Consider the following 13,941-nt stretch of genomic DNA (forward strand, 5'->3'; position numbering starts at 1 on the left):
AATATGGACTTTAAAGAAAATATTATTTTTTCCATATACAAGAAAATGATCAACAGAGAAAAAATTATTTTATTCAGTAATGTTGATTTTCAGGTTACATTACTACTCATTGTTGTTATAATCATGATCGCCCATGTCTGTGTACTTGAACGTGAGACAGTGTACTTGATATGTATTGTGTACTGCCTGATCTGTAGCATACTTTATAGTTAGGCTACGAGAGACATCTCAGACAGCAAGGTCAGCCTTGCTGCAGCAGGCACGTTATTATGTCTCATATCTTGTTGTCACGTCATTAGGATCCAGCACTATATATGTTCCTGTTTGTGTAATAAACTTTGTGAACCTTTAGCGTGATACTGTCTCGTGTCGCGTTATTGTTCTTCTGGGCCCGCCGCCGCAGTCGCCGTACTTCAACTGGATTATCACACACCACCCAGCCTGCACACACTACCTGTCTAACCAGACGAGGGTCCAGTACAACAATTGTTAACCTGGATTAATGGAATGATTTTACATGTGTGTGATATCAAAACTCAGAATGCTTATTTGAAATGTGCCCTCGGTTTGACTTATTAAACCTATATTACACAATATTTTTTTGATTTATAACAGAAAAGCCTACTTGATATACTCAAATAGAGCGCCGAAGTCCTGACGTCACTCGCTCATCCCCTGGTTCTGCCTGGTTCATGGAAGTAATTTCTCTATGGAGAATAACATCAACATGGGCTCATCTTAACATCGTTTCATATAAGCGTTGTGGTCCAAAAATAAAAAAAGATGTCTCGGCGTTATTGTCAGGGAGGTGTCTCTGTATCGTTTGCGACAGTCAGTCACTCATATATGATAGTCTGTTTCTAGCGAAAATGTAACTAATTCAGTAGCAGTAACAATAGAGTTTTCTCTCAGTCCGGGGTGACATGTTTATTTTTCAAACAGTACTTATATGAGGCGATCTAAAATCCCCCTATGGGGATTACAATGCAAATAAAAAGTACATGAACCTGTGGATTTGCGCCCTCTACCGATATTGACGTCAGACTTCGGTGCTCTATTGTATAAACCACTGTCTGTGCACCTGTGTTGTTTTTGGCAGCACAATTTGATTTTAGTTTTAGTCGTAGTCTCTTGAATAGTTTTCATGTAGTTTTAGTCACATTTTAGTCACCCGGAATGTTTTGGTGTTAGTCTAGTTTGTTTTGTCAAACGATTTTAGTCGACTACATCTACAGTTGATTTAGTCGACTAAAACGTGTTTTTCCGGGCCTTGATGCCGTCGTAATGGCTGATTTGACACTTGCTGAAAATAGCCAATCGGCTATTTTCAGCATGCAACCAAGTGTAAAATGACTTATACTGGATCTCTTGTCCAATAGTCGCTTCCTAACATTTTAGTCTAGTTTTTATCTGTGGACGAAATTGTCAGTATATTTAATCTTAGTTGTAGTCATCATCACAGCTTAGTTGTCATTTAGTTTTCCTCAGTGGAAAAAGGTAGTCGACGAACATTTTTCACCTTAGCTTTGGTCGACGAAAACAACACTGCTGTGCACATTGCCATCTTTGCTTGCGTTTTGCATTTCCTTGAACTCAACGAAAGTATATTCTGGGTATTTAATATCCCAACCAATGCCCAGTGTTCACTCAGTGGGCGTCCAGGTAAAGAAGTCTATTCCCTGCAGCTCCTCGGGCAGGTACTGCTGCTCCACAGCGGAGCTGAAGGCCGGGTTGTATTTGTAACCCTTGGCGTATCCCAGTTGCGTCATTAGCTTGGTGGACGCGTTGCGGAGGTGCAGGGGAACCGAAGGCAGGGGTCCCTTGTGGTTCCTCAGGCTGGCCTTCACGTTGTTGTAGGCCTTGTAGATGTCCACGGACTTTGGCGCCCGAGCCAAATACACCACGCACTGAGCCAGGATCACCTGCAGAGCAGGGTAAAGAAAAAAGGAAGGAAGGTAAATAAAGGCTTTGTGTGTGGCAGATCGACTACAAAATCATGTCACGATTCTATATTTGTCAGAGCCAGTGGACGTGTTCATTGACCATAATTAGCCCTTCACTAAATCCCACCCGCTGCATAACGGTTGTTATGCAGGTCAAGATTTCTTCGCTGGGGAGTGACTTAGTGAAGGGCTAATTCACATGTTGGCCATTACCCATGACCCGTCCATCTGTATCTACTGTATCTATTAATTCCTGTCTGTCTGCGCAACTGTCTCTAGGCTAGGGCATAGCTCAGGCACGGTCGTCTGACTGATCGACTGCGGGTTCTGTGGAGATCGCACTGATTCTGTGTGCTTATGACGACACAAGGGAATCCTGTATCTCCATATTTAGTCAATCGGTTGTCTGGTAGGGTACTGCACTGGATACTCTTAGATACTTTAGAATGGGTATTGCAGAAAAGGGTAGGGGCATGCATTCCCAACTCGCATCATTATAGAGTAGGCCGGTGGCACACGCCTAGTACCAGTGTTGTTTTCGCCGACTAAAACTAAGACGAAAAATGTTCGTCGACTACTAACTAAATGAAAACTAAGCTATGATGACTAAAACTAAGACTAAATATATTGACAATTTCGTCAACAAATAAGAACTAGACTAAAATGTTAGGAAGGAGATCCAGTATAAGTCACTTTACACTTGGTTGCAAAGTCATTACGACGGCATCAAGGCCCGCCTAAACACATTTTGTTCGACTAAATCAACTGTAGTTTTAGTCGACTAAAATCTCATGACATTTAGTCGACTAAAACTAGACTAACACATTCCAGGTGACTAAAACTAAATGAAAACTTTTCAAAAGACTGACTAAAACTAAAATCTAAATTTGCTGCCAAAAACAACACTGCCTAGTACTATTGCTACTACTCTCAAGTATGAAAGAAATGAGACCCAAATGTCTGATGTGTGCGTATGGGTGGCGTACCTCACATTCAGGCATACCGATGAAGTGACAGGCCTGAAAGGCAGACACAGCCTGGGGGAGAGCAGAGGGATCTGCCATACCTGACCAACACACATGTGACATCATCCAGTCAGAATTAAGACAGATTTATAATGTAGCGCGATGGCGTTGCAGACAGAAAATGGCAGTTCTGCAAGCTACAGTACAAGTGACCTCGCAGATCAGCTGCTTTCAGTGTGCGACACCATGTGCAACTGCAAACTAAAATATATCAAGCCCTTAAAAAGCTACAATATTTTCCTATCCATTTTGAAAACAACTATTGCCCATGTGGCCCCCTACTTGTAAAAGGATATGGCTCTGCTGGTTAATTCAAATGGGAAGCAGTGAAGCTGTTGCCTAAAGCCTAAAGCCAAAAGCAACACCCCCCCCCCCCCCCCCCCGCCGCAAGTGGCAAATACAGCAGGTGATAATCGTTTACAATTATGCATGGTAATTTTTAGCAACCGGCAATGTTTTTTCCAATGTGACATACTGTACATTTATATTACATTTATAGAAAGGGATCATTTCACCACAGTTTTAACAGGGTAAAAATAGTATTTATTCAGAGTAAATATACTTTTGCAAATGGTTTATAAATATAATTATTATAATAGTCACACACCAATGTCTTCACTGGCGAAGCGCACCAGCCTGCGAGCCACATACAGAGGATCCTCGCCTCCCTCCAGCATGCGACCCAACCAGTAGAGGGAGGCATTTGCGTGGGAGCCCCTCATTGACTTATGCAACGCTGAGATGCAGTTGTAGTGTTCCTCTCCTTGATGTGCATGCACGCACACACACACACACACACACACACACACGCAGGCACGCGCACGCACAACAGAATACAGTTGCATTTTCATCATCAGTGTAGGAAAAGGAATGAAGCAATTCACATTCACAAAAATCATCCTCTGGATTAATAAAGGGTAGAATTCCAGACACTGCTATCGCTCCCCCAAGGTCATACGTTAAGTCAAACAGAGGGCACATTTCCGTGCCCTGCGCGGACAAGCCTATGGGGTACAGTAAATCTGGAGCTTCAGAGACAGCTGAGTGTGTGTTACATAATGGGACGGTGTCATGTCTTGCGGTGGGGCGAAAAGGGGGAGGGGGCTAGTGTTGACAAAGTGTTTTAACTATTGTTTTTCTAGCAACCTTTTTACAATTTACAGTTTAGGCATTTACTGTAGCAGACACTGTTCGACTTACAAGTAAGCAAGGTAAACACATGCATGAATGCATAGAGAGTGTCAGCAGTAAACTAGGATCATAGGTAAACAAAGAACCTATAGCAGTCTAAACCAGTGGTTAACTTCCCAAACGTTTTTCATGTCAAGGACCCCCCAAATTAATTTGCCCACAGACCCCCATTTGAAGAGATATGCCAGAGAACCCCCATAAGAGAAGATTTTTACGGCTCTAGCAGTGATTTTCAACAATTTAATTTCAAGGACTCTCAGTTTGACATGCATTAGTTTACGGACCCCCATTTAATGGCATTTATATCTCTGAGACCCCAATTCATATTGTAAAATCAATGTTAATTTAACTCTCAGGGTTACAGACCCATAAGGGTCCATTTGATTCCAAACTTTAAATTTAGCTGGGCACCCCCTGGAACTCCCTCAAGGACCCCTGGGGGTCCCCGGACCCCACTTTGAGAACCACTGGTCTAAACAGTAAAATATCAAACAATACAAACTAATCTGTACGTTGGAACTTTACTCTAAGCCTCCTCACTCTCTCCATCTGAATCCTACTAGATTCTAGAAGCTCACATAAGCACATAATGGACAGCTCTCAGCTGATAAGAGTAGATAGTAATAAACACATTAGGATTTAAACGTGTGTGCTGGTGTGTATATGTCATATTTTATCATAGCTCTGGTCCATAGCCCTAATGCCGATTCTGCCCTGCATTAAGGCTATGGGACCGATGGCGTCTAGCTCTCACATGAAATGCAGACCAGCCTCTCTTCTGTAGCTGGAATATAAAGAACACAAGTATATAAATGCACTTTTTGGCCAGAAAGGGATTGTTTTCACTGGACAAAATCTTTTGCTAGAGGGCGCAGTGGAGTAACTAAAAGTATTTCTTTCTGGGCAAAAAGTACATTTTATACATGTGGTGGTACAACTCGTCTTTGTATTGGTGAGTAGGTGAAACGTTCTTTTAATATATTCCAGCTACAGAAGAGAGGCTGGTCTGCAATTCATGTGAGAGCTAGACGCCATCGGTTCCATAGCCTTAATGCAGGGTAGAATTAGCATTAGGGCTATGGACCAGAGCTAATTTTATCATAACTCATATACCCCTGTTATTGTTACAACCCCAAGACAACAGTGGCATTGATATTGTATTATTATACTATACTACTGTCTCAGTGCCAGAAGATAGAAGTGTGAGGGTCATTCTCATAGGCTTTTAATAACCATTTAATAATCGTATTAACTTAACCTATTAACTGAAGCCTTTATAAGATTGGGCATGAGCGTGACAAGTAACGTTCCATTATTAGACAGTGGTCCTCTAATGATCTCTGGGGTAGCTTTTCCTAAATGATAAATGGGTCTGTTGCTTCCAGGACAAAATCCCGACGCATTAGAATGTTGACCCTGCTATTCTAAGCATGCCGTACTAACTCCTACACCCCAGCTGGGACACCAACAATGCAGACTAGTATGTGGTTCCGATAAACACACTAATCATGCTTCCCTGAGCAGAGGCGTCACTCAGTCTCCGATTATGTGGCAACATAATCAGTCAGTCTCCATAGCCATGGAGTGCTAAGAAAATGGATCAGACAGCTGCACTTGATTCAGACTAGACTAGTGCTGCTTCTCAAGATCTTATAATACCAAGAGAGTTGTCATCATATCAAGCCAGTTCTCAGATCTTTACACTGGCCTCCCTGCCTGTCAAATTATTCATTTCAAATTTCAAATTCATTTCAGAAATATTCAATAAAATCTGGGTTCGCGAGGCGCCCCGCGTCCGAAACGGTCGAGAAATGACAGAGTTACTGTGTGGGGGAATTAGCAGACACATCTCTCTCTCTCTCTAGTCTTAGTTTTAGTCACAATGGCTTAGTTTTAATTTAGTTTCCATTCAGTTTGTCAGTGCGAAAAGGTATTCGACGAACATTTTTCGTCTTAGTTTTAGTCAACGAAATCAACACTGCTTCCGGTTCACAGTCTTCTTCACAGCCTTTTTTGTGCATTCTGTTGGCACTGCCACCACAACAACGGGGTCAATGGTGGCATGGAATCATAATAGACTTCCTGAGCCTGCTCGGGGGAGTGTACACATGTTACAGTCCAGTGGTGTCATATTGATAGTGATCATGCCATAATGTACATGTAGCTGTAGGCAAAATAGACGGCCTGCACATTTCTAGGCTTGCACTGCAACACTTTGTCGTGTGTGATGTCAGACCCCAGCACATGGTGAGCCTATACATAATGTGTGAATTGTCCTGAGACTTTCACTTAATGTCAGTGCAAAGTATGGAGCTTTATCCTGAAATGTATTCTGCGGTTTCCAGAGCGAGAGACTGAAAGAAAGACACTGTGAAGAGGGAGAGAGTGATATATACCGTAGTATAAAGCACTATTGTCCAACCCCAAAAGAGGAACCTAAAACTCTCATTCTCATCACAGTCCAATATGTCCAGACTCAGGTCTCCTTTTCCGAGTGTCCATATGCCTGTGCCCCCGCCTTCCTCCATGAACCCATGAAGAGGAGCCACAACCACCTCTACTGCCAAACACTGAGGAATGAACAGATGCCTTCCGCAGCCTGTCAGCAACTAAACGGCTCTGTAACCGGCCAGAAACAAAGAGACACAGATGTACCTACATCTAACAGTCAACAGTTTACCACAAATGTAGCTCTGGCGGGAGAAGTAAAGACAAATCAGTCGAGTTACACAGGAAAGAAAACCCACAGCTGTAAACAATGTGACAAGAGTTTCATTTCAGTCAGTTATGTCATCTGCGGTCACACCAGCGTATCCACACGGGAGAAAAACCGTACCACTGTCAACAGTGTGACAAGAGTTTCAGTTAGGTCATCTGCAGGTACACCAGCGTATCCACACTGGTATATCTTTATAAATATTTCCAGTGGCGCAACTCCCCAGATGGTGTAGTTGGCTATAATGTAATTCATACCGTCCTGTTAAATCTCTTTCTCTATTAACAGTATTAACACCTTGAGGGCCCGGGCCTATTTAATCGATTAATAAAATGTGCCCATCGTCAGCAAGCACCTCTAGGCTGTAGAGCGATGCGATCAGTTTTCAGAGCACTAATTTGTAGTTGGACATGTCACATGCTACTAAAAGGAAAGTTTGACAATTTTGCCTGCCATAGGATGTTAATGGTAGGATCACAAGAAGCCCCTATAAGAACATTTTCCCAATACTGACAGCCGGTCAGCAAGTGGATTCATGAATGTATGTATATATACAATATTTTAGGCCAATAAAAAAAAGACTAAGGTATATACAAAATGTCCCACTTTATACAAAAGAAGCCTGTCGGCTGCCGGAATATTACCTGTTGCTTCTGTAACAGGATACCTACCTGTTTAACAAAAACATCACTTACAACATAACTGTATTCCTTTGGCCTTTTATAATGCATTTCTTAATGCACTTCATGTTTTGTGTAAAGCAAACACTTTGAATTGCCTTGTTGAAAAGTGCTATTAAAGTACACTTCCCTTACATCGGCTTATATCTTGCCTTGTGAAATCTGCTGAGTCTGTGAGTAAGTGCATTAGCACGGACTCTGATGTCCATTAGATAAGCAAGGAGATATACAGTAATACTATATGTGTTTTAGGAGCAGTTTGTTCCTTGGCTAGGAGATGTATTTGCTGGTCACAGAGACGCTCAATTTCAGCGCACTGGCATACAGAACCTGTGAAAGCCATCAAAAAAGCTATTAACACTTTCTATTTCCTTATCTGACTGTGTAACTTTCATATGCGACAGCTGTGAAATCTGGACAGCTCAATCACCATCTCTGGGCGGACGCCGGGCAGACCAATTAACAAACAAATAAACTGAGCATCACATCGTTTCCTTGCCCCAGGTGTCGATTGGGTGACTTGACGACAAACAAATGTAGGGGTTTGGGATTACCTGCTTTATCGTAGAGAATATGGGACCTCTGCATACCCTCTTTGACATGCACTTCCTGCACCACAATCTCCAGGGGAGAAGAGTCAGGGCGGGCCGCGCCCACCCGAGCCTGAACAGCCAACTGGAGACCGTTGAGTCCAGCCCTGGCGTCACCGTCGCAAAGGTGAGCAATGGTGTCCAGAGCTTTCTGCTCAATGGAAACTTTTGGCCTGTTAAAAAATTAGAATACAAAAAATAAAATACAAAACAAAAAATATATATATATACACACATATATATATATATTATTTTGAACAGACAAAGGAATATCATGAAATTAAACCACCTACCATCCGCAACCACTACGAACATTTTATTCGATCACATCAACATGAATTTAAAAGCTACCGCTAAATTTGGATGCAGTAAAATGAACGACTTGTTTCATACATTGTGAAGAAAAAGGTAACGGGTCGCTTCAGTGTGGCTGGATATGTCTGTCTTTGATCCATCATGCGAGAATAAAAACTAAAACGCAGTCTTGGTGTGACCTTTGTGACCCATTACCCTTATTTCCATAATATGATTTGGAACGGGTAACGCTTGCCTGCCATAGGATGTTAATGGTAGGGTCACAAGAAGCCCCTATAAGACAATTTGCCCAAATACTGACAGCCGGTCAGCAAGTGGATTCATGAATGTATGTATATATAGACAATATTTTAGGCCAATAAAAAAAAGACTATATACCACATTTCCCACTTTAACACAATCAGCGGCGGGATTTCTTTCAAAATAGAAGCTCGGGGTGCCGGGAACATATGGCCGCTTTTACTCTGTAAGCCCCCTTTCCGTTCCGGACAAAGACCGGGAGACATATTTTTTAGCTTGTTTTTATTCTTGCATGATGGATAACCATAAGTCAGAGCGCAGGTTGTCACAAGAAAAGTTATACATAGTGAAGAGACATTGATGATGAAGCCTCTTTGCCCAGCTTTAAAACTTGCCCCCTAACTACAGGCCACCCCGTGGAGCACATGGCCGTTTATAGCTCCTTTGAACCCCAGTGAATGGTGACAAACACTAGAGCCATGGATGACTCTTTAATTACGCAGTGGCAGCATCCATGGAGACAGACAGCAGCACCCATTCCTCATCACACCATTCTTTCTGCTCAGATCTCCCCTGCCTTAAAATGGTCCACTGTGTGATTTTTGTCAAGTAACATTTTGTTCATTACAAGTGCTTAGGTCAAAAAGAAAACGTTAAGGGGAAAAAAGGTTATGTCACAAGGTTGAATTAGTATATAACTAATCCACTATTTATTCTTAAGGCAAGATAATTATGATTACCTCAGCCCAGCAACACGGTCCATATTTGTACATTGTCAAATAATTATAGAAAAATATCAACTACTCAGTCAAGTCAAACAACTGTGCTAAATGACTGAGGTGGTGATCTGTCTAACTAAACACCTTTGGTTGCATCTCTTTGGATGGATTCCAAACATTTATATACAGATGCCCTGTCTACATTCCAGCCAACACACGTTACAACTAGCTAAGTCAAAACCTTGAGGCTGTCATTAAACATGAATCTAGGAAGCTGTTAAAATATAGCTTTTCTCAGCTACCCGCAGTTAACAGTTACCTCACTAAGCAGACGGTTATGTCCCGTCTTTTCTGTCAAATAAAAATGAAGTGCAAAGGGAGACTACCACAGAGTTATTTATACAATATAATAAGTCTACAGGGACCACTGGGTTCCAAATTAATGACCATATCACTTCCCTTCCTATGTACTCTTAGTTGCGGGCACGCAAGAAGAGAGAAGAGGATCCCCCATTCTTCATCCATTCAAGGACAGAGGAGGGATGTTGAGTTGTCGTGTGTGTCTGTCTTTCACAGCTCTCTGGTACAATCTATCACGACAAAAGGGGAGGATTCTGGGAGCAACCGGGGAGAGAGCACTTACTCAGAGCCATCTGATAGGTCGCCTTGCTGGGGATCGGCCGGGTCTTCTCCCAGCACCCTGATCCCAAGTGAGGCCACCGCCCTGCGCAGGATCGAGCTCATCGCCTCCACAGACAGCCTCTCCAGCACCAGCACCCTACACCTGCTCAGCAGCGCCGCATTCACCTGGAAGGAAGGGTTCTCCGTGGTCGCCCCGATCAGGGTGACTGTCCCGCACTCCACATGAGGAAGGAAGGTGTCCTTATGTACACATACGGGACGTCAGAGAGGGGGGGGAGCAAAAGGAACGCGGGGAAGACAAAGAAGACCTTGACATTCCGCACAGACTTAGAAAGATGCCAGGCGTGAGTATTCATATTTTGTTCATTATTCACCGTGCGCTTTGGTCTGTTGAGGCTATTCTGAGTCACACGGACAGAGACAGCTCTTATGAGTGTGCCGTCTATCAATGGATCAATATAAAAATATATTGTAATGATGTAAAGCTCATGTTTCTTACATTTCTGATATATGACATATTTAATTTTATATGAATGGTGTTATTGAGATAAATACACATACCGGTATTTGATTAATAGGTCCAACTCAATATCTGCAATAAAACATGAGGGTCATTTTTCAGGAGGGAGGGCCGGGCCAAATGTTTATTTTAGGGAAGCACATTCTCATCAGACTGCAGTTAACCCCAGGACGACTGATTAACCTTCATGTTTAGAGCATGTGGTCGAGGGAAATACCCATTGAAGGACTAAACGTATCAATACTGCAATGTAGAACTACTCTGTTACAAGTCAAAGTCCGTAATTCAAAATGAGCTACTTTACATAAAAGTAAATAAATCAAACAGCAAAGCTTCAATTACTTTCACAACACTGGATTTGAGAGGGAAGGAACTGGATCATGGATGTGTTGCAGTCTCAATCAATATCCCACCTGTTGGGATTTGTTGAAGCGGTGGATCTCGTCAATGAAGAGGATGGTCTTCCTCTTGGTCAGTCGGAGTTCATTGTGTGCCTGCTTGATGACCTCCCGGACGTCGCTGGTGGAGGCGCTGGTGGCCGACAGGGTGACAAAGCGAACGGTCCCCTTCTTTCTACTGGTGTTGGCGATGATATGAGCGAGCGTCGTCTATTGGAGGTGCACACAAACACACATGCACAAAACAAACAGTGAGAAGAAGGGAAAGGGATAGTAGGTGGTGGTGATTGTTTAGACTTTCAAAAGATTTCGTTTTTGGCCTGGGTCGGCTTAGCGGTCCAGGCACCTTGGCTGGTAATCCAGCATGACAGTGTGTTGCGGGTTCGAGTCCCGATCCCGACGAACTTCGCTGTGTGTGTGTGTGTGTGTGTGTGTGTGTGTGTGTGTGTCCCATCTCTCTCACCGTTTCCTGTCAAGCTGCTGTATATCTATCAATAAAGGCAAAAAAGAAAGAAAGCCCACGAAATATCTTTAAAAAAAAGATTATTTTTAAAGAATTGTATACATTTTAAAGCAACCGAACAAACAAATCTAAGAAATTCCATAAATACAAATAATAATAATTAAGAAGTGGTGAAAATAGCCAATCTACAAGCTCACGTGTAGATTGCATGACGGATGGATTGATTGAAGTATTTTGTATGCAGAATGGGACCATTTAAATTGGAATGAAAGCACAACTCACTACAAAACCTGTTGCTGTGGACCACAGTGTAAAGCAGTATTCTTGTGTACAATAGGGGCATCATAAGTGTTTTTGTGCTTTTTGTGTGGAAATGGTGGGGCTTTGCTTTAATGTACTGTATGTAGTATGGGTGGGATAGAAAAGGAAGATATGAGTATATGAAAGGTGAGTGTTTTTCCATCGTGGGTGCGCACACGCGAGCAGATGTCGCTTGTAAAAGCGATCTGTAAATAATAAATATGTAATGTCATGTCATAATGTTAAAAACGGCAGCCGGCGAGTGTTGGTAGGCCATCAACGCCTAATGATGTGCAGACTGCAGACTAGAGTGTATGAAACTTATATGAAATGCGGCTGGCTGGCAGCCAGTGAGATATCTGGCCTCCGGACAGATATCCGGGAAGGGAGGGGTCGGGTGTTCCAGGTAGCCAGGGTGTTGGAATGACTGGAATGACGGCTCTGGGCTGAGTGAGCTCTCTCTCTTCTGCAGCGTCCCGCTGTGTGTCAAATCGCATTCGTCGTGAAGTTGTGGTGGTGGGAAAAGTGAAATATATTCTGCGAATCCGCTCTCTGTGCTCCCTTTCTCTCTCTCACGGGCAGGAGTTGCGCAGCCACTCCAGCATGGTGGTGTTACGGGGGAATTGGTGACGTGGTGAAATAAAAAATTGGGTCCCATTTTTACAGTCTTTAATTGGTATGACCCAGCCGGGGAGCAAACCCCAACCTCCCAGTTTCAGGGCGGACATAAGGCCACTGTCTGGTGTTTAAGTTTGATAAAATGAACAGTGCATGTTCACATCATAATACATACTTTTACTTTATATTATTACTAAAGGCCATTTTTCTAAAGATTTTGGACAAAATATCCAATTTTACATTGAGGTGCCCAGAAGAAAACTTTTTCATATCAAGGACCCCCAAATTGGCACTTAATAGCCCGCAGAACCCCATTTGAAAAGATTTGCCAGGGAACCCCATAAGAGACGATTTGTATGGCTCTAGCAGCACTGTTTCTCAAACATATTAATTTCAAGGACCCCCGTTTGACATTCATTGGGCCTCAGACCCCAATTTAATTTAATTTGGGGGCCCCTGACTCCCTGGCATGAAGGTTTGAGAACGACCTGTGACGTGACGCACCTTTCCACATCCAGGCGGCCCCCAGAGGATCAGCGACGGGATCTCAGCTGACTCCAGCAGTGAACGGATCAGTGTCTGCTCTCCCACTGCTTTGTTCTGCCCGAAATATTCATCCAGCGTGTTCGGTCGCAGTTTGTCCGCCAGAGGCTTGTCGATACTTGCGATCAGTGGGTTTGACGATGACGACGACGGCATCTTCATCCCGTGTATGGGTTCGTTGGTAGAAGAGCGGCTGTCAGTCACAGCAGCTCCTCTTTGCTCCACGCCGTTCTCGAGGTTGCGCTTCGTTCCCTTTCCGACAGCGGCGGCACTAGTGCCGGGGCTTCGTTGAGCAGAAAACGACACGTTTCGTTCCTTTTTAAATGGAGTTGTTTTACTACTCTTGCTGTTGCTGTGAAACATGGAGAACACAGATGCGGCGGTGGGTAATAGCGGCGGCTCGCTGTCCGCGGGGGTGGTGGTGTGTGGAAGCGCTTCTTCCCCAGAAATGCGCGATTTCTTTAGAGGCGGCGAGTCTGTTGTTGTTGCTGCTGCTGGAGGACATGAGCCGTCACCACCACCACCCAGCAAGCATCTGTCCAGGTGTGCGTTGATTTTGGAAGGCTGAAAGTCCTTTGAACAAACTGGACACTGCACTGGCACTACTGCGGCTGTTGCTTCTTCTGCGCCCGCCATGTTGTTGAACGTGTTGTTGTTCTTCCGGGTTGGTTCCAAGGACTGTCCTTGGTTGGTTCTTTCCTCTGAACTTTGGTACTATGGTATGGTTACGTCACACGTGAAGAAGTTGTGCATGATTGAAATGAAGATTATGATTATGATACCTCCGTCTTTAGTGGAAAAAATATATAATATGATTATTAGTTTATTAGTATACCGGTAATAGCATTACTACTTTGGATTAAATATCATAATATGGAATTTGTGGACTACCTCAGGCAAATCAGAGCAGAAATCCCCACCCACTGCACCCAGACCACAGAAAATCTACTGAAAAGTTCTGGTTTTATGGGTGCAATTGAGCTCAGCTCAGTTCAATTAACGGTTGCACACCTACTGATTATCAATTATTTACCTTTT

General features: G+C 43.3%; 1 protein-coding gene across 1 annotated transcript; it reads right to left on the reverse strand.

The window, feature by feature from the left end:
- Window positions 1-49: 49 nt before the first annotated feature.
- Window positions 50-13,539, reverse strand: wrnip1 (WRN helicase interacting protein 1; the record flags this gene model as incomplete). Its single annotated transcript, XM_080779039.1, has 7 exons — window positions 50-1,922; window positions 2,930-3,009; window positions 3,576-3,731; window positions 8,110-8,318; window positions 10,063-10,301; window positions 10,995-11,189; window positions 12,865-13,539. 7 exons carry the CDS (start codon window positions 13,537-13,539, stop codon window positions 1,644-1,646), a joined length of 1,833 nt encoding a protein of 610 aa, XP_080635165.1. The 3' UTR covers window positions 50-1,643.
- Between the last annotated feature and the right edge of the window lie 402 nt (window positions 13,540-13,941).

The sequence above is a fragment of the Protomyctophum bolini genome (genome assembly GCF_963924005.1).
Source record: "Protomyctophum bolini genome assembly, chromosome: 12".
NCBI lineage: Eukaryota > Metazoa > Chordata > Actinopteri > Myctophiformes > Myctophidae > Protomyctophum > Protomyctophum bolini.